Consider the following 21,454-nt stretch of genomic DNA (forward strand, 5'->3'; position numbering starts at 1 on the left):
AAACAAGTATGGAAATGATTTCAGTATTGCTGCTTCTTGTTTCAGTGAAAATGCTGGCACAACCCCTGAACAGTGCTGGCTTCCATTTTGTGTTTTCTGGGCACTTCCAGGGCTGCTTATCTGGAAGTCAGAACAGAATGTCCCAGAGGAATAGATCAGGCCCATCTGGTCATTCTGTCTTTAAACTATTTGCTAATCTTGCTAAACTAGTTGCACCAGTAATCTCTTTTCAGTAGATAAGTGTAATTCCACTTCTACAGGTTTTCATTACTTAAAGAATGTTGTTTTTCCACAGGAAATGAATTTAGGTCAAATTGTGTATTACCTGACCTTATGTTACTAGCTCTACCTTGTCCACAGAGAACAAGAGGCGTTTCCTCAATACAGATTTCCAAGGTAACGTCTTGACAATCAATTTGATTCTTTCTTGCAGCACTTGCACTGAAGTGACAGATAGTCTTAACTTTCTAAAACACCAAAAGCTCAATCTTCTTATGCAACGGAAGATACAAATATAAAAGTGTATGAAACAACAAACCAAGTTACAAAATAGGCAAAACATTTAAAAGCATGGCATGTCACCTCAGAAAAAACGATTTAGCTTCTATTGCACAGACAGAAAGAGAGAGAACAACTCTTGGGAGGGAAATAAAGAGAGTGAGGTTTTTCCTTAGCTGCCAATGCCTGGCATAGGCGGATTGGAACTAAATTTTTAGGAGTTCATAAAAGAGGTTGACACATATTCATTTGCTGTGGGGTTAGGATGTGGCGGATGAAATTCTGTCCAGACTTCTCTCTCCCTGGCACCCAGGCTTGCACTCAGACCCACTGTGACCTCTCTTCCTTCCTCCATCTCTCTCCAGCCTGCCCCCTCAGGTGCCTGTCACTCCTTTCTTTATCCCTGCTATTCCCTTCCACAGTCCCACTCACCTTAGCTGACCTCACTTGGGGCCAGGCCAGGGATGTAAAATCCTTTTCTCTGTTCTTCCACTCACACTTGGACCTGGAGGAGTGGCATAGAGTAAGCAGGTGGCCCCTCTAAGTCTTCACCTCCACCTTATTTCATGGTTACAGGACTTTGGGAGGCTCAAGTTACTCACGGATAAAGGCTTATAAGACCCATTTTGGCTGCTGTCCAGAGTCAACGGTACCATGTGAGACCAGGAGTATCTTTCCTTCCCTGTGAACACTAGTATAGCCCACCTGGAAGTTCACAAGTATAACTGCAGAGCACTGTAGAGCATATGGGAGGAGTTTTCTGAAGAAATAGAACATGTTCCGCCGAAGCTGAAAGCAATGCTGACTTCACAGTCTTTACTGAAAGTGAAAAGTAAGCTATTTTTCCTGAGTTTTGGTTTCAGCTTCAGAGCTCAAGGCAGCCAGCCTAAACACAACTAATTCAGATCTCATCAGTCTGCAGGGACTGCTCTCAATTGCAGTATAAATTACATTTCATCTATCTATACCAGAAATCTTATATAATATAAAATAGAAAAGAGTTACTGATAAATATTGGCTGATGAGTTAAGCTTCTCAGCAAGTCTCTTATCTTCAACAGCCTTCTAAAAACTTCAGTAACACCACACTATAACTGAGCAACAATATTATACAGCTGTCTCATCGAAGCAGTTCATCAAGTATTACCCACAAAGTAATGTGTAAACCTTAGTTTCCATTATGGCTTAGTCACCTAGTTTTATTCTGCCCTGCTGGCACTGCTACAACCTTCTTCCACCTTGAATCCCCTAAAACACTTTGCATTTGTGCATCTGCTTGTCCTTGCAGTCCAGTTTTGTAAAGTAGGAAGGTAAGTCAATAATATGATCAGCAGGAGAAATAGCACAGCCAGGCACTGCATCTTTTCTTAGCTTTACAGATTTCTGTTAGCGCATCATTTCAAAAATTTTGTAAGAAAATTTTACTTTTTCCAGCAAATGAAGTGCATTATATTTACCTCATATGTTTTTCAGATTTTTAAGAAGACTATGTTAATTATAGTGTTTTATAATTCTTTTCCATTATATTGCTGCCTCTCAAAGAAAACTAGTAGGCTATGGTACAATGCAGCTTTGCAAAAGCCCTTCTTTTGGGTTCCAAACAGAAGACTAAGTCATCTGCTTTTAGCACTCCTCCAAATATATTTTGTCTTACACCTAGTTTATGTCTAGAAAGAAGGAATAACAAGGAATAAATGTGAAGAGAAGATAACAAAGGTTGCGCAAATGAAAGAGTCTGAAAAAGGAAAGTAATTTCAAAGGAGTACTTCACTTGTAGAGATCAACAGCAAAAACAGACCTTCAGATTACATAAAACAGAATGTGAGGTGACATCAGTGAGGACCTAAGATACATGTAAAACAAAATTGAAGTTTTACTTCAAAAAGACTTTGAATTCTATTGTGTTGGTGTGGGATATGTTTAGCAATGACAATTAAAAGACAGCATTTTCTTTGGTTTACATATGTGATAGGTGGTTTCCTTCTTCCTCCATTCCAAGCAGCTTACAAGTATGATTATCTTGCCTATTTTCTACCTGAGAAGCTGACAGGCAAATTCCCATGTTCCATTTCTTGCTGTGGTTTCCAACTTTTGTGATATTGTCAGTTACTTCCCTATGCTCTCAGGTAAGATTCCATGCTATAAAAACTTTCAGGATGACCCCCAGGTATGCATTTTAGAGTCCCTGGCTAGATTCTTGTCTGAGTACAACACCATTTTAAAAGTTACATTATTTATTTTTGTGGGTAGCTCAGTTACTTTATGTTGTAGTTTCTCAAATTAATACCATCTTACCCCAATTACTATTGCAATAGAAGTTCCAGCTTTCCCCAGTTTCTCACTGTCAGTGCCATACCTTCTTCAGCTATAGTGAGTAACCTCTGGTTACACATCTCCTCTTTCTCTGATGAAGTGGCATCCAGTGATAAGAAATCACTTGGCTTATACACTTTAATTATCACATTTATTCTCAGGTGCAGTAACAGAAGAGTGCCTCTCCCTCCAGCCTCACATCTCAAAATATAGTCCTTTTCCAGTAAATTGTCAGTCCCACAGAAAAATCCTGTTATATGTTCAATTCCTGCCCAGCAGTAACCAGGCCATGAAGAGCAGGAAGAACCTGGTAGTAAGTGGAATCTTCTCCAACTCAGAGAATGTCAGCACTAGTAATTATTATTAACAATAGAAGGAATGATAACAGTACTGCAGAGGATTATCCTTGATCCTATTGAAAAAGACTTGTGCCTGTTTGAACTGACTCCAAACACATAGCCAGTGCCTTTGTACTCTTACAGCAGTTAAAAAATAAACAATGGCTAAATTAATTTCTTGCAATTATTAAAAACACTCAGCGGAGCCCAGCATCACAGAACTAGATTACAGCTGCAGAAAGCTGTGCTTGTGTGCCCTTGTGACTCCAGTTTCAGACGACCACTGCGAAGCTCTTGCTACTAGGGAGCAAAAAGAAATGGTCAGCAAGGAGAGTTCTGTGACTGAAGTCTATTAAAGTATAAGCTAGTCACCAAATCTTTGCTCCTCCCCTCCCCCTCCCTTTTTTTTTTTTACACTTACCTCCTCTAGCTTTTATGAACATTTTTCCATGGCATCCAGGGAAGATGAGGAAACTCATTAAACCAATTGCCTGGTACAGTGAAATTGGTCAGGCACAAAGTCCCCTTAGTCATTCCAAAGATACAGTGTGTTGTTTTTACAAGCAACACAGTTTCAGACAGCAGTAGGGCTTCAGGGTTGACTTCGACCTCTTCCAATTACACCAACTGATTGCATATAGTTAATCCAGTTATTAACAAACAGGTTATTTTGTCAACATCAATGAAAAATAAGGAATTTATTAGATATTACATGATGATACAAGGGCAGCTGGGCTCTGGAGATGGCATACAGGATTTCACTCTCTCATGACTCAAAATTGTAAAGAGATGTTAACTAGGGACCCTCTTTCCCACTGATCTTATTTCTTTGACATCAGCTCACTCTGAGCAATTTGGACCCAATTCTGTAGGTCAGTTTCAAACAAAAGTTGAATGGATGAAGTCTCATGTTGTTCCTTAATCTACAAAAATGTTCTATTTTACTCTGAAGCACAGATGCATCAGGATTCAGAGGTCATGCTAAAGCAGTTGGTTTTCTTCCAGCTGTCCTGTCTTTCAGGGAAGAAAGTCAGAAGGAAATTGCCTTCTCCTTGTTATTAGAAAGCATGAGAACCTGTAATCGCTCCATAGATAACCCCCTGCTAATGAAAAGTACAAGTATGCTAGTTCAGGTGATGAGTAGCTCTGGAAACATTGTCTGCTTCAGCTCTCACAGAACCGTAAGGTGATAAATAATTATATTCCTAATCTCTCTGCTCTTTCGAGGAATGTGTTTAGAGTAAATGGAAAAAAAAAAAAAAAAAAAAAAAAAAGAAAAAGAGTGATCGAAAAAGTCCTTTTAATTTCTTCAAAGAACTGCTCTTGAGAGATACTTTCAAACTTTGTGATAGCCCAAAAGAGAAAGAGAGCCTGAGTCCCCGCCTTGTGCCTAACCAATTTCTTGCCATGGATATCACATCAGCAAAAACGTATTATTTCTAGCCTAGACAATTAAAATTACAAGGGGTAGTACTTGAGAAGAAAAAGCTGGGCGAGGAAAAGCATCAATTAGATTTTGCTTGACAAAGTCTTTGAATGAAGGGACTTGTGTCAACAAATCTGAACTACATTTATGGCCCTGTTAGAGATTTTGCTAGTTCAACGGCCAAAGGTATCAATCTTAACCCACATTGAAAGTTAATTATTAATCCAAATGAAAATCTGTACACAATAAAATTTTATTACTTTCTCAAAAACATGTCCGCAGCCAGCAACCTAAAAATCTCTTTCTGATGTAGCAGTGACAGAAAACATGATGTGCACAAGTTCATGGGACCTGATGATATCCATTTGCGGGTCCTGAAGTTGCTGGTGAATGAAGTTGCTAAGGCACTGGCCATCATATTTGAAAAATCATAGCAGTCAGGTGAAGTTCCCAACAACTGGAAAAAGGGAAATATAACCCCCATTTTCAAGAAGGGGAAAATGGATGACCCAGGGAATTACAGACCAGTCAGTCTCACCTCTGTGCCTGGCAAAATCTTGGAGCAAATTCTCCTGGAAGGCATGCTAAGGCACACGAAAACCAACAAGGTGCTTGGTGACAGCCAGCATGGCTTCACTAAGGGGAAATCCTGCCTGACCAATTTGGTGGCCTTCTATGATGGGGCTATGAAACTGATGGACAGGGGCAGAGCAGCTGATGTCATCTACCTGGACTTGTGCAAAGCCTTCGACACTGTCCCACACGACATCCTTGTCTCTAAATTGGAGAGACATCGATTTGATGGGTGGACCACTCGGTGGATAAAGAACTGGCTGGATGGCCGCAAGCAAAGAGTTGTGGTCAATGGCTCGATGTCCGGCTGGAGACCAGTAACGAGTGGTGTTCCTCAGGGATCAGTGTTGGGACCGGTCTTGTTCAACATCTTTGCCGGTGACATCGACAGTGGGATTTAGTGCGCCCTCAGCAAGTTTGCCGATGACACCAAGTTGTGTGGTTCAGTTGACAAGCTGGAGGGAAGGAATGCCATCCAGAGGGACCTTGACATGCTTGTGAGGTGGGCTGATGCCAACCTAATGAAGTTTAACCATGACAAGTGCAAGGTCCTACACCTGGGTCGGAGCAATCCCAGGGACAGCTACAGGTTGGGCAGAGAAGAGATTCAGAGCAGCCCTGCGGAGAAGGACTTGGGGGTGTTGGTCGATGAGAAAATGAACATGAGCCAGCTTCAGTGTGTGCTCGCAGCCCAGAAAGCCAACCGTATCCTGGGCTGCATCAAGAGGAGCATGACCAGCAGGTCGAAGGACCTCACTTGGAGTATTGTGCGCAGTTCTGGTGTCCTCAGCATAAGGACATGGAACTGTTGGAACAAGTCCAGAGGAGGGCCACGAGGATGATCAGGGGAGTGGAGCACCTCCCGTATGAAGACAGGCTGAGAAAGTTGGGGCTGTTCAGCCTGGAGGAGAGAAGGCTGCGTGGAGACCTCATAGCAGCCTTCCAGTATCTGAAGGGGGCCTACAAGGATGCTGGAGAGGAACTCTTCATCAGGGACTGTAGTGACAGGACAAGGGGTAACGGGTTCAAACTTAAACAGAGGACGTTCAGCTTGGATAGAAGGAGGAGGTTTTTTACTGTAAGGGTGGTGAGGCACTGGAATGGGTTGCCCAGGGAGGTTGTGAATGCTCCATCCCTGGTGGTGTTCAAGGCCAGGCTGGACAAAGCCTTGGGTGGCATGGTTTAGTGTGAGGTGTCCCTGCCCATGGCAGGGGGATTGGAACTAGATAATCTTAAGGTCCTTTCCAACCCTACCTAGTCTATGATTCTCTGATTCTATGAATCTAAACATGAGCCAGCAGTGTGTGCTCACAGCCCAGAAAGCCAACCATATCCTGGGCTGCATCAAAAGACACGCGACCAGCAGGTCAAAGGAGGTGATCCTGCTCCTCCAGTCTGCTCCCATGGTATCCCACTTGCAGTATTGTGCATAGTTCTGGTGTCCTCAACTTAAGAAGGAATGGAGCTGCTGGAGCAAGTCCAGAGGAGAGCCAGGAGGATGATAAGGGGGCTGGAGCACCTCCTGCATGAAAGGTTTCAGGCTAAGAAAATTGGGGCTGTTCAGCCTGGAGAAGGCTGCATGCAGACCTCATAGCAGCCTTCCAGTATCTGAAGAGGACCTACAAGGATGCTGGAGAGGAACTCTTCATCAGAGACTGTATCGGTAGGATAAGGGGGAACGGGTTTAAACTTAAACAGGGAAGTTCAGGCTAGATATAAGGAAGAAGTTCTTTACTGTAAGGGTGGTGAGGCACTGAAACAGGTTGCCCAAAATAGTGGTAAATGCTCCATTCCTGGTGGTGTTCAAGGCCATGTTGGACAGAGTTTTGGGTGACATGGTCTAGTGTGAGGCATCCCTGCCCATGGCAGGAGCGTTGGAACTAGATTTATGGTGCTTTCCAACTCTAACCATTCTATGATTCTATGATTCATTAACTATCCTCAAATTCCTTTTATTCCCTTAATGTTATAAAGGTAAGTAACATTACCAAAGTAGCTATGGTTACAACCACAAATACAGTCATATGATGATACCTGATTATGATCCAAGTCAGTCCTGAAGTCAACTAATTCATGTATTTTTAGCTATTCCCTCTGCTGAAATAGTGTACTTGCTAATACATTAGTGCTCTCTCTCAACAAAATGTCATCAAACCACTACCACTAAAGATATTGCTCATACACAGAGTTATTCAGCAGAGGTAAATGCAATTAGTTGGGAACAGCCTCTTCCCAGACAGTTTGCAAGAATGGAGATGCTTCCACAGGTATATAAATGACAATATTCTGAAAGCTGTACAAGACAAACAGTAAAGTCCATTTGCTGCCCTAAAGTGCTTTCTGCGTTAGAATTGGCACTGTGAAGCGGTGTCTGGTTAGGCAACACAACTGATTTATAAATACGAGACTGCTACATTCCTGAACAAAATCAAGAGGCAACTGCTATAAGCATTATCCACACCGCACTGATCTAGTTCCACCAAAAAGCTATGGTGGCACTGAAAACCTTTATACAAATCTAGGATCACAAAGGAAAAATTACATAAGCTACCTTACATGATAAATAGTGGGGTTTTACTTGACTACTATTACTCTCTCGAAATTTGGCCTCCCTCTTTTCAGTCTAACACAGAGCTGAAAGGCTGTTTCAATAACTGCAGATTATCTAAAGATAAATCAGTTATTTTCTAGTTTCAGTTAAAAATGCTGAAATAAAATTTGAAAAAATTAGAACAGACAGGACACAATACCACGATCTACTGCCATTTATTGGCATCTGTCTGTCACCTGATGCACATATTTATAGGCTGGGAAGGCTGAATAAACATATGTATTAGAGGAGACAGTCAAGAATACACACTTCAATCAACTAGGAAATTGATCTGCCACGATCCCATGACCCAAAATAATACAGCTTTCACAAACAAATGAAAAGAACGACATTTTTTATAAAAACTGTTTTCAAAATGGACAGTAAACCGCTAAGAAAACCTTTAGCTACATCAACCCAATACTGTGATTAAAGAGAAATGAAATAGATTTCTACTGTGTGAGAGGAGTTATTGCCTGAAAGGCACAGATCTTCAATAGCTCAGAAAAAGTAATGTGGAACAATTTTTCCATCAGAAAAGAAGAGTCAGTGCTACAGTTCTTTCATAAGAATAAGTGGATTTTGGAAGCAAAGTTATTAATTAGGATCTCATTCAACACATGAATTCAGAAAACTGAATAGCAAAGTTATCAGACTTTCTAACTGACAACATGTTAATTTGATATATCCATGAAGATAAGGACTTCTGAGTTTACTAACAGCAACTGTTCACTGTTACAAATTACCTATGATTTGTTTTGTTTTTCAATGCATGCAACAATGAATTACAAGCCAGAATGAAAGTAATAAAAACTTGAAAACTATTTTTAAAGCTGTGGTAGGATGATTTTGTTCACTTACTTGAAATATTAAACTAATGCTCTGAAAATAACAAAAGATCTGAAAAGACAGTACCTACTTGCAGGAAAACTATCTCACATATTGTCATAAGAAAGGCATACTCTCCTCCCTATCCAAAGCAATTCAATCTATGAAGTCATAAAACCTTTTCTTACTACCGGCAACATAGGTGATGTATTGAGAAAACGTGCAGGGATTTAGAACTACATCAACAGGAGAGTTGAGAAATAAAGCAACTTTTCCATCAGCCAAAATGGAGACATGTCAGCTGAAGTCAACTTCCAACTAAATGCAACTTTTAACTGATGAATGAAAAACTGCACGTGATCCATCAGTGTGCACTTGCAGTCCAGAAACCCAACTGTATGCTGGGCTGCACCAGAACAAGCAGGACTAGCAGGTCAAGGGAAGTCATTCCGCTCTGGTGAGACTCAATACAGGAAAGACATGGACCTGCTGGAGATGGTCGAAAGGAGGGCCACAGAAATTACCACAGGGATGGAACACTCCCCTGTGAGGAAAGGCTGAGAGAGTTTGGGTTGTTCAGCCTGGAGAAGAAAAGGCTCTGAGAAGACCCTACTGTAGTTAAAAGGCTTTCCAGTACTTAAAGGGGACTTATAAGAAAGGTGGTGACGGACATTTTATCAGGGCCTATTGCAACAGGACAAGGGGTATTTAACTAAAAGAGGGTAGATTCAGATTAGATGAAAGGAAGAATTTCTTCATTATGAGGCTGGTGAAACACTGGAAAAGGTTGCCCAGAGAGGTACTAGATGCCTCATCCCTGGAAATATTCAAGGTGAGGTTGGACAGGTCTCTGAGCAACACGACCTAGTTGAAGATGTCCCTGCTTGTTGCAGGGGTTTGGACAGTATGTCCCTTCTAATCCAAGTGATGCTATGATTCTATGATTTGCCCCTAGGCAAAATAAGAATATTTTTAAAAACACTGTGAATACAAAAGTTTCACACCAGGCTTTAACAGTGACTATCAGGAGAAAAAGAAAAAAAAAAATTTGCTCAGAAAACATGTAACTCATATCAGACAAGGAACAGCACAAACAACATACTTCAACAATGCAATTGTTCATTACTAAAACCAATGTAATTGTAACACTGAACAGTCCGTTTTTGATGCTGGAGATAGTGAATTTGAAAACATATTGAAAACAAGTGATTTCACTGCTCTCACAGATTGTACCTAAGTTCCTTCCATTCTCAGTGCTGAAAGTTTATCATAGAATCATAGAACAGTTTGGGTTGGAAAGAACCTTAAGATCATCTAGTTCCAACCCCCCCTGTAATAACTAATTCCCAAGACATCTTGCAATAGGAAGCATTCATGAATGAATGCATCAATAACTGTTTCCTATTGCAGGGCTCACTGGGAATGCTTTATAATACTTGTCAAGAGTTTACAGACTCTTAGTCACATAAAAAAAAACCAAATTTGCTTTTTTTGAACATATTTTTCTGCCCCTTTTCAAAATATCACAGCAGACAACTAAACACAAGCATGAAACAGAGTCAATGACCTTGCTGTACGTACTTACCATGTACCACATGCTTGGCCACTTGGGATCATTGAAATAAGTGGATTGGGTACCACCAGGTTTATAATCCCTCTTTATCCTTCTTTTAACCACCTGCTGTTGTATCCACTCCACCTGCCAACCACGAAAACATATGGAAAGTGTTAGGGTTCCATGGAGATTATCATGAAATATGTGAAATTTTGCAAAGTTTCCCATTACCACAGTCCAAGGCATATTTTATGTTAAAGAGTTCATTTTGGCAGTGGGAATGAACAGCTCACCTTGGCATACTGTTCACTAATGAATACATCCAATTTACTTAAATGTTACAAACACCCCTGAACAACTACTTAAATCCCCTGCTTAGAAGGACTTCATTGCCTATCATCTTTTGCAAGCAATTACATAATTATTTTTCATTATTAGACCAGTGCTTCTTTTGAATTTACATAACAGTATATTACTGTGAGAAATTAATTTCTGATGCAGTGGTTTCATTTGCTTCAGGTTTTTTTTGTTTGTTTTGTTTTAAGTCTGTTTCTGAAAACAAAAACACTCAGAAAAATACTCATGTTGCTTAACAATAACATCTAAATCACCACTTGGAGTAAAAGAACCCAAAATTAAACAGTGTTTTTAGCAAAGTGACTCTGTCAAGATTCTCTTATCCAGGAACACCTGGAACTTTTTTTTATACCAAGTACTTCCCTGGAAGAAACAGCTGGGTACTAAGCAACAAACAGGTCAAATTAAAAAAACAGCAACAACAAAAAGAAAGCTGGAAATGGAAAAAGAAATATAAGTGTAAAAAATATAATTCTGAAAGTTATATTCTTGTCTGTCTGACATTCCTTCAAAGATTCATGACACATCCAGAAAGGATGACCAAAGTTGACATCAACCTCTAAGCAGACAGGACTCTGCAGTTATTCTTGCATTAGCTATTCTAAATGGGAGCTAGTTTCCATAAATGTAAATAATATATACTATCCACAGAGAAACCCAAGTTGTATTTACACACATCTAGCTTCCTGACAGCTCATATTTCTCCTGAATTGTTTCAAGGGATATAACTATAAAAATTCAATTCACCTCTCTCCAAGCAAGGCAGCCATCTCCTACTAGCAGCCAACTCTGAACCTCTTATTTGTGCTGTTTATGAATATTTGTGTATGCATACAAACATACAAATATATAAAAGAAGTTTACTTTCAATTCACGTATAGAAATTTTGCTTGAGATCCATACCAAGCCTACCTCTACCATACCACTCTGGCCTCTACTTCTTGGTCAGACAAAAATACAGGAAGATATGCTTAATTCTCCATGACAGGATTCTTAGGACATTCTTTATAGAGGCTGGCAACAAGGCTTCATAGTTTTCTTTGTAAAGAAGAAATTAATTTTTCCGCTTCTCAAGAATTAACTTCAGGTCAAGATCGGAGACCCTGGGCATCTAATTTGGCATTAGCGACTACTGTGCCTCAAGGCTCCTATAAGAACTACCAATAATAGAATAATTATGAGAAGTTTTTGAAAAACACCATTCTTTTGTAAATGGAGCCAGAGAAGTGTAGATATTCAAGGAGCCTGTGCAACACACAAGTTTAAGCAGAACAACTTAATACCATATCTATATGGATAAACAAAAGGGACTTTCCTCACAAGACACATTGCAAAACTCTTTACTAACCACTGTGAAAACATGTAGTCTCCATTTATTTACTGCCTATTCAGCTGCAAGTATCTGCTGACTGTTAAAAAGATTGAAACACACAGGCAGCATAGTAATTGTGGAGACTGATATATGTATACATTGATGCCTCAAAAAACATTCAATTAATTCCTTTTCTCTGTTTCCTTTATTCCGGACAACTTTATCAATAATACTTATCAAGACAGTTTAGTCCAAGCAATTATAAACAGTGTCACTGCACAATACCAGTTTGTTTGAACAATAATTTGACACAGAAGGTTCTGTATATATGTGGGGTTTTATGTTCATGCATATATTTGTACAAGAGCTTGTCCCAGCTGAGTCAATCTATAAACCTGTACTATAGTAGGTGGTTAGATTTAAGTGAGATACGGATTATTTTATTTTTTTTTTAATCTTATCTAATGCCTTTGTGACTATATTTCAGATTACGCACATGTTGCAGGGCCTGCCCCTCTTACATGCTGGATGTTGTCCATAATTCCTATTTCTTCAGCTCCTAGCAAGTTAAGGAAAACATATACAACAGTAATTTCGCAGACGAGCTGTGCAGCTTGCACAATCAACCCAAAGTCAGAATCGTAGAATCATAGAACAGTTAGGGTTGGAAAGGACCTTAAGATCATCTAGTTCCAACCCGCCTGCCATGGGCAGGGACACCTCACACCAAACCATGCCACCCAAGGCTTTGTCCAACCTGGCCTAGAACACTGCCAGGGATGGAGCACCCACAACCTCCCTGAGCAATCCATTCCAGTGCTTCACCACCCTAACAGTAAAGAATTTCAAAAGAAAAGGAAACGTAACTTCTTGTCTTCCCATAAGACCCAACTACAATTTTATGTATGCATAAAATTACTATAATTAAGATAGCTATTTGATTTTATACAAATACAGAGGGGAATAAATAGCATGTCTGCCTGAGTATGAATACAGCTCTCTAATGCAAATAGTTCTCTAATGATGGAATCGAACAGGACAGAATATTTTCAGTTGGAAGAGACCTACAACAATCATCTAGTCCAACTGCCTGACCACACCAGGGCTCACCAAAAATTAAAGGCTATTATTAAGGGCAGTGTCCAAATACCTCTTAAAACACCGACAGGCTTTGGGCATCAACCACCTCTGTAGGAAGCCTGCTCCAGTGTTTGACCTCCCTCTCAGTAAAGAAATGTTTCTCAATGTCCAGTCTGAACCTCCCACGGTAGTTTGAGGCATTCCCACACATCCTGTTGCTGAAGAGATGAGTACCCCCTCTCCACTCGCTCTCCTCAGGAAGCTGCAGAGGGCAATGAGCTCACCCCTCTGCCTCCTTTTGTTCAAAACAGACAAAGCTGGTGTAAAATACTAGGACTCACTTCGAGCACTACAGATATCCACATCAGTGAAAGGGGGAAATAAGAATGACCATTCTTCACCAGTGTGCACTGGTTAAGAGGGAGACAGTACAGAATGCTCAACAGAGTAACCTAAACTATCACAACATGCGTAATCGCAGTCCTGATTATAGCCTTGTCTGGAAGATTTTTACCAAACACCGTATGTTAAGATCTGCTTACTAATTGTTTTTATTCTGAAGATGTACTGATACAGACACCTAGAATATAATCAAAAACATCACAGGAAGACAATTTTCTCATCTGAGAAGTCAGTGTATAAAATCTAATTTACAGAAAATACCACTGCTATATAAAAAGAACAACTTATTCCACTGAACCACAAGGTTTGGAGCTTTTCTCTAGTAACTGAACAGAAAAACTTGCCAGTTTAAGTTAAATTACACAATGACTGAGTTATATTAATGAACACAAGGTCAAGACTCAGCAGTTATTTAAGTATTCTGTCATATATTTCCTTTGAGTACTTTATGGGTACTCATTCACACATCACTGTCAAATGCCTCTTGTATCTTGGATTTCTTTTATTCTGTATGTTAAAAGCTCATTTGTATAAAAATATTTTCTTTTTAAAAGTCTCCACACTTTCTAAGGCTTTTCCTTTCTAAGGAAAATCTCTGGAGTAATTGATTATACAGATTCCTATTTCTTGCCAAAAAGAGACTCTATGCAAACAATGAGGTGCATTTTAACATTTCCATAAAGTCACACTTACTGAGGGGGAACAGTGAACATTTTCCCATTGACTTCAGCTTCAAAAGTTCCATTTCCTGAATGTCTAGAAATCAAAGCCAAGCCAGATGGGAGACCAAAATATTTTTTAGAAATCACCATTTCCAGTCTCCTCACTTCAGCACTCACAGGGTAGTTCTGTGCATGATGCAGCTCTTCTTCACAGACCAGCATGGAACAGTGCTATGGCATAAAAGCTGCTCTGAGCTAATTCAAGCCTACCACTCTTTCATACTGTTTAAGTGCTAAAAAATTGTAATGAAATGTTATCTCTGTGTGGAGCAAAACTACTTTCTACCATTTTCACTCTCACTGATTCAACAGAATTCTTGGGAAAAGATCACCAGGTCAGTGTGCTGCAGTAAGACCTTTTCCAGTATAATAAGCTCCGGTGGAAAAGAAAGTTTGAAAAATGGAAAAAAAAAAAAAAAAAAAAAAAAAAAAAAATTAACATACTGAAAAAAAATAATCCACCAATTTATGAAAGCAGTGTGATTTTTAACATACAAACACTAGACACCCTTGTGAAAGTGTACTTCTTCATATATACCATGAGAGAATCTGCTTGAATAAATATTTTCAAATTGATTAAAAAATATGTTAAGTCCAGTACGTGAAAATGCCATTACTATAATGCAGAAATTACAGACAAGCTGAAGGTGTAATCCTTTCCATTTTGAGGAAAACAAGCATGGGGAAAAAGCCACTCTAACTCTGAAGTAGGTTAGGCATTTCACACCAGAATCTAGGATTTTTATGTTGCAGAATTAAACATGAAGGTGTGCGCATTCAGTCTGCAAAGAAGAGTTGCTGAAGTTGCCACTCCCAAATGTAATCATAGCTTTTATCCCTTGTACTGCCATCATTCACCTCAATCTGTCCTAGGCATGTAAGAGGAAATTAGAAATTCCTGCTCGGATAACACGAAAGCAGGTGCCACAGGAACACTGTAGATTAAAGAGAAAAAAAGAGAGAAAACTCAGATAGGGAATGTGGAAAGTACTGCCGTGCAGTGAATCTGTATGGAGCCAGGATGGATCAGCAAAAGGGACAATGCTCATCTTGTGGAAAGCTGGCACTGAACAGCACTGCAGCACTCCTACCTGGAGTTGGTCTACAGAGAAATTGCTCTGAGTGAGCATCCTCCCTCCATGCGTGAAGGGTCCACACTGCATCTGGTACACTTCATTCTTCACTTGCCTGAAGACCCTCAACACTCACACACACGTGAATAGACCTGGCTGGAAAAGGACAGGAGTGAGGCTGGCACTCCCAAAGACAGAAAATGAGACTGTACTTGGCCCAGAACAGGACACAGGAGAAAAGTCTGTTCTTATGGTTCCTACTCTAGAGAAAAGGGATGCCATCACAGGAACCTTGACAGGTTTGAGAGGTGGGCCTGGGCAAACCACATGAAAACTAACAAGGCCAAGTACAAGGTCCTGCACCTGGGTTAGGGCAATCCCAAACATGGATGCAGGCTGGGCAATGAGTGGATTGAGAGCAGACTGGCAGAGAAGGACTTCGGAATGTTGGCGGATCCAAAACTGAGTATGACCCGCAGTGTACACTTGCAGCTCAGAAAGCCAGCCATATCCTGGGTTTCATCAAAGGAAGCATGACCAGCAGGTCGAGAGAGGTAGATTCTCCCCAACTATTCTGCTCTCAGGAGACCCCACCTGCAGTACTCCATTCAGCTCTGGAGCCCCCAGCACAAGAGGGACATGGAGCTGCTCAAGTGAGTCTAGCAGAGGGTCATGAAGATGATCAGAGGGCTGGACCGACTCTGGACAGGCTAAGAGAGTCAGGGTTGTTTAGCCTAGGGAAGAAAAGGCTGCAGGGAGCCCACATTGCGACCTTCCAGTACTTAAAGAGGACCTAAAGGAAAGATGAGGAGGGATTCTATCAAAGTTTAACCTCAACTGACATCTAAGTACCATGCTGCCTCTTGCTCACTCCTTTCTGCCCTCCTCAGGGGCATGAGATGCATCAGAAAAAAAGTAAAACCAGTGGATTGAGGTAAGAACAGTTTAATACTTGAATTAAAAATATTATTATTGATAATAACAACAGTAATATAGAATATAGCAATAACTGACATGAAAAGGGAAATAACAAAACAAGAAATAAAACCCAAGAAGGACAATTGATGCATAATACAACTGCTCACCACCCACTGAGCGATGCCTAGCCTGTCCCCGAGCAGCGATTGGCCCCTCGCAGCCAACTGTGCCCAGTTTATATATTAAGCATGACATTCTGTGGTATGGACTATTCCTTCGGCTAGTTTGGGTCAGTTGTTCTGGCTGAGCTCCCTTCTAGCCTGCTGTGCACCTCCTCATTGGCAGAGTATGAGAGACTGAAAACTCCTTGACTTAGAGTAAGCACTACCTACCTAGCAATAACTAACACATCAGTCGGCTATCAACATTATTCTCATACTAAATCCAAAACACAGCACGGTACCAGCTACTCAGAAGAAAATTAACTCTATCCCAGATGAATCCAGGACAGAATCTTTATTAGAGAGTGTACTGGTAAGAAGAGGGGCAATGGCTTTAAGGGTGGTGAGGCACTGGAACAGGTTGCCCAGAGAACTTGTGGAATCCAAATCCCTGAAAGCATCCGAGGCCAGGCTGGATGAGGCTTTCAGCAACCTGGTCTAGTGGAAGGTGTCCTTGCCCCTGGCAGTGGGTTGGAACTAGATGATTTTAAAAGTTCCTTCCAACCCAAACCATTCTTTGATTCTATAATTCTATGCCTTTTGACAACACTCTTTTTTTACATTTCACATTGTAATGAGGGGAAAAAAAAAAAAAAAGAGGTCAATAAATTTAGGATTAAAGTGCATAGAATATACGAATATCCAAGGGCCATGTCCTGGTTACTGAACAACTGAGACACAAGCCATTCCTTAGGAATTCAGGAGGGGTACCCAAGACTGTTGGCACACCTCTTCCTGTCCATGTGCAGAGTCACCTAGAAGTTGGACTATTTGGCTTAAGAAGAATTTTGTGAGTTTTTTAAATTATAATTAAATCAGGCTATTTTCCTAACCTATCAGTATTCTTTGACTTGCAGTAGCAGCAGCCAGTTTGCACCATAAAAACAGATGAAGACAGTTGGGTAGAGTAGCTGCTGACATAGGTCAAGAGCATGGAAAATTATCGAAGGTACCATTTCACAAACTGTAGGGGTTTAAAGTTGCACAAAAAGTCAATGAATCCAGCAGTGCTAAGTGATGCATTCTTGTTGATTAAAAAAGTGCTTCTTCAGCAAGGGTCAATGACAATCCACAATCAAAGCAGTTGTCATAATTATGCTACATGTTCTGAAAAAAGCAAGATAAAAAAAGAAGCAGATGTTAGGACAGGGTGGGGAGAGAAAAGCAGAGGAGGAAAAAAGGGAGCAGAAAATGCTTGAAATTACCACTTAGGCCCAAAGAAACACATCTTGCACAACAGCAGGGCAAGCTACCACAGTCTCACCCATGGAACAAAAAAGCCACTCAGTCCTGATACAAATTAAGTCGTTTCCACCTACTTTGCCACATCCAAGTAATCCATTATAACACCATAGTCATATTTCTAAATCCATGAGGTTCAATGATCCTGAAACATATCTGTTTAATATCTTAATAAAAGTAAGATAGCTCATGGGTGGTTAACATACCTGAAAACACCCTTTCCTTTTCCACTGCACCTTCACACCCCCAGAGCTCAGAGCTCTTCACAAATATCATAGAATCATAGAATCAGCTAGGTTGGAAAAGACCTTTAAGATCATCAAGTCCAATCATTACTCCAGCACTGCCAAGACCACCAATAAACCATGTCACTGAAGGCCTCATTTACACAGTTTTTGAACACTTCCAGGGACAGTGATTCCACCACTTCCCAGGGCAGCCTGTTCCAATGCCTGATCACTCTTTCTGTGAAGAAATTTTTCCTAATACACAATCTAAACCTCCCCTGGCGCAGCCTGAGGCCGTTATCTCTTGTCCTATCACTTGTTCCTTGGGAAAAGAGGCTGATCCCCACCTCACTATAACCTCCTTTCAGGTAGTTGTAGACAGCTATAAGGTCCCCCCTGAGCCTTCTCTTCTCCAGACTTAACACCTCCAGCTCCCTCAGGGGTTTCTCATCACACTTGTGCTCCAGACCCTTCACCAGCTTTGTTGCCCTTTTCTGGACCCGCTCCAGCACCTCAATATCTCTCATGTAGCAAGGGGACCAGAACTGAACACAAGATTCAAGGTGCAGCCTCAACAGTGCCCACCACAGGGGGATGATCACTGCTCTGGCCCTGCTGGCCACACTATTTCCGATATAGGCCAGGATGCCATTGGCATTCTTGGATGCCTGGCACAAGCTATCTTATGTTCAGTTTCGTCAATCAGCAGCCCCGGGTCCTTTTCCGATAAGCAGCTTTCCAGCCAATATTCCCCAAGCCTGTAGCTTTGCATGGGGTTGTAGTGACCCAGGTGGGGTTGTTGTGAGGCAAGTGCAGGACCTGGCACTTTGCTTTATTGAACTTCATACCACTCGCCACAGCCCATCAATACAGCCTGTTCAGATGCCTCTGCAGAGCCTTCCTACCCTCCAGTAGATCAACACTCCCAGCCAATTTGGTGTCGTTCACAAATTTGCTGAAGGTGTGGTCAATCCCTTCATCCAGATCATCAGTGAAGATATCAAACAACACTGGCCCTAACACTTAGCCCTGAGGGACACCACTAGTGATCAGTCACCAGCTAGATGTGACCAATTTACCACCACTCTTTGAGCTAGGCCACGCAGCCAGTTTCCAAGCCAGTGAAGAACACACTTATCCAGGCCATGAGCACCCAGCTTCTCCAGGAGAACACTGTGGGAGACAGTGTCAAAGGCTTTACTAAAGTCCAAATACAATGTCCATCATCAGCCAGGTGGGTCACCTTTAGTAGAAGGAGATCAGTTTGGTCAAGTAGGACCTTCATGACCCTATGCTGACTGGGCTTGATCCCTCAGTTGTCCCACACGTGCTTTATGATGTCACTTAGGATCATCTGCTCTATGGCCTTCCCTGGCACTGGGGTCAGGCTGACAGGCCTGTAGTTGCCAGGGTCTTCCTTCCTGTCCTTTTTGTAGAGAGGTGTCACACTGGCCAATCTCCAGTCCTCTGTGACCTGTCCACTAGACCAGCACTGCTAACATGATGGAGAGTGGCTTAGCAAGCTCCTCTGCCAGCTCCTTCAGCACTCCTGGGTTGAACCCATCCAGCCCCATAGATGTGTAGATGTTTAAGTGTCAATACGTATCAGCCTAGAACTGTGAGTGGCAGAAGTCTTCTTTCTGTTTTAGGAGCAAGACCATTGAGGAATAACATGGGAGAGTAAAGGGCACAGCCCAGAGAGAGGTGGGGAAGCACAGTCACTGTCCCAGGGCAACTGCTGGGAAGGACAAGCATCACACTGAAATTCTCGAGACACTCAGCATGTCTGCTGCTGGCCAGGGCTCTTTTCCACTGGAAAACCAGGGAATAATTAAAGACAGAAAGATCCACATTTCCTTTCCTTCTGGAAGTCTCGGCACATTTTCTATTCATAGGTGCAACTGTAGCAACTGCTGAGTGAACGTGGCCACAGCCTCTGCCCAACCTTCCCTCTTGCGTGCTGTACCACAGCAGACCACAGAGCAGTTCGAAATTAAGGCATGAACATCACACAGCAGCTTTGTGGCACAGTTGAGAACAAGTTCCAGGCAGCCTAGGCTCCTGCCTGGTGGCTTCCAGCAGCACCAACCCCAGCTGTTGTAGCAAAGTATGTCTCAAGCAGTTGAGGATTTTTCCCTTTATGAGATCTCAAGCCCCAATCACATGCTTTGGTTCAGCTTTTGAAATAGTCCAGCCTTGGAAAAGCGAGGAAAAATCTTTACTGCTCCATCTTAAAAGCAACTCTTAAGTTTATACACTGCACTTTATCATTTATAGCCACAGGTCATCCAACTCCAGAGCTACAAGGCAACACAATTTAAAAAAAGACCTAATTGATATGTCTGCTTGGTACAGCACCTAAAGCTCTGTTTACGCTGTTACAAACAACATTAGTTTATCTAGTCTTGGGACAGTATAAACATCCAGAATTTCAATACCACGAAGATTAGTATTAGTATCACATCGAATGCAAACTGATATGTCATCAGTTTAGGCTTATCTAACTTAGGCCTTAAACTGTATCTTGATAAACTGAAAGGCTGATGCTAAATCCAGCATCCACTAGGGGATAAATCTTTAAGCTTTCTAAACTTAATTAGCTTTGGAGTCTAACATCTGGCTGTTGAAATACCTTGGGGTTTATGTTTATGTTACTGTAGCAATGATGATAGATAAAAATACAAACAAAAAAAACCCCACAAAAAAAAGACCAAAAAAACCCCCAAAAAAACCAACAACAAACCCAAAACCCAGCAAGAAAAACCAAACCAAAATCATAGAAATTTCTGATGGATTCTTTTTCTTTCCTCAGGCTACTCCTACAACTCTTGTCATAAATCATTTAAGTCCTTCAGACATTCACACATGCTAATTTAAAATAGCCTTCAATCATTTACTGAATGATTTCTTAGGAAGACAGATCTCTCCCATGGGGTCAAATTCAAATGTCAGAAAACCAGTGTAATTCCAAAGGTGCGGATTCAGTCAAGGGTTTGCCATAGTTTCTATTGCCACAGATATCCACAGCAGTTTAGCAATCCACTGAGAATTACTGAGAGAGTAAAAGTATTCAATAACTAAGTGATGCATAATATCCAGTAGTGGTACACTGGTCTTGCCAAAGCAAATGGCTTCTCCTGAGTAGCGTCTTCACTGACCAAAAACCCTTGAAATTGTCCTTGTATAATACCGCTGCTTTCTACAAAGGAAGAAACTACCACCTATTACTTGTGTATTTCCTGCACTTTTGCTTAACAGTGCTTTGTCAACAAAGAAATTTTTTACATAAATCTGCCATGGAAAAATTCACTTACAAAGCACATCCTAAGCACCAAATCAAGCCGTCAGGGAAGTTTGCTGCTATTAAAATACTGATTGTTGCAGCTCTTAAACATCATCACCACCATCTAAAATAATCTGCAAAGAGCTACCTGTGAAAGACGCATACAGGTAGTCTGAGAAAACACTGCAATCCAACCCCAAGGCAAATTAAAAAAGACTGAAGCTTCTTCTCCTACATTCAGGGGGCTGAAGAAAAGCAAATATTTTTTCAACTGAAGTACTATTCCCACACCTCACGAATCACTGACAGTGCTTCCAGCGGGGCCACATCTCTCAATTTCTGCAAGTCAGACCACATAAAAGCTGAACTGATGCTTGATTAATGAACCTGCTGGTTACTGCTTTTATTTATTTTAAAGCCCTGGCTGAAATAAGAGCAACATCTCCATTTCACAACTCCCAGTTGGTCCCTGTACATGTTCTAACATTGGAAATGTG

At 41.2% G+C, this 21,454-nt stretch overlaps 1 protein-coding gene across 1 annotated transcript in view; it reads right to left on the minus strand.

The window, feature by feature from the left end:
• PCSK5 (proprotein convertase subtilisin/kexin type 5) overlaps positions 1–21,454 on the minus strand; it is a gene marked incomplete at its 5' end in the record, with an annotated part of 204,094 nt that overhangs the window by 141,156 nt on the left and 41,484 nt on the right. Inside the window, one exon of the mRNA XM_080638774.1 lies at positions 10,151–10,264. Coding sequence (XP_080494900.1) covers positions 10,151–10,264 — 114 coding nt within the window. The remainder of the gene's footprint in view (positions 1–10,150; positions 10,265–21,454) is intronic.

This window comes from Psittacula echo, assembly GCF_963264785.1.
Source record: "Psittacula echo genome assembly, chromosome: Z".
In the NCBI taxonomy this organism is placed as follows: domain Eukaryota; kingdom Metazoa; phylum Chordata; class Aves; order Psittaciformes; family Psittacidae; genus Psittacula; species Psittacula echo.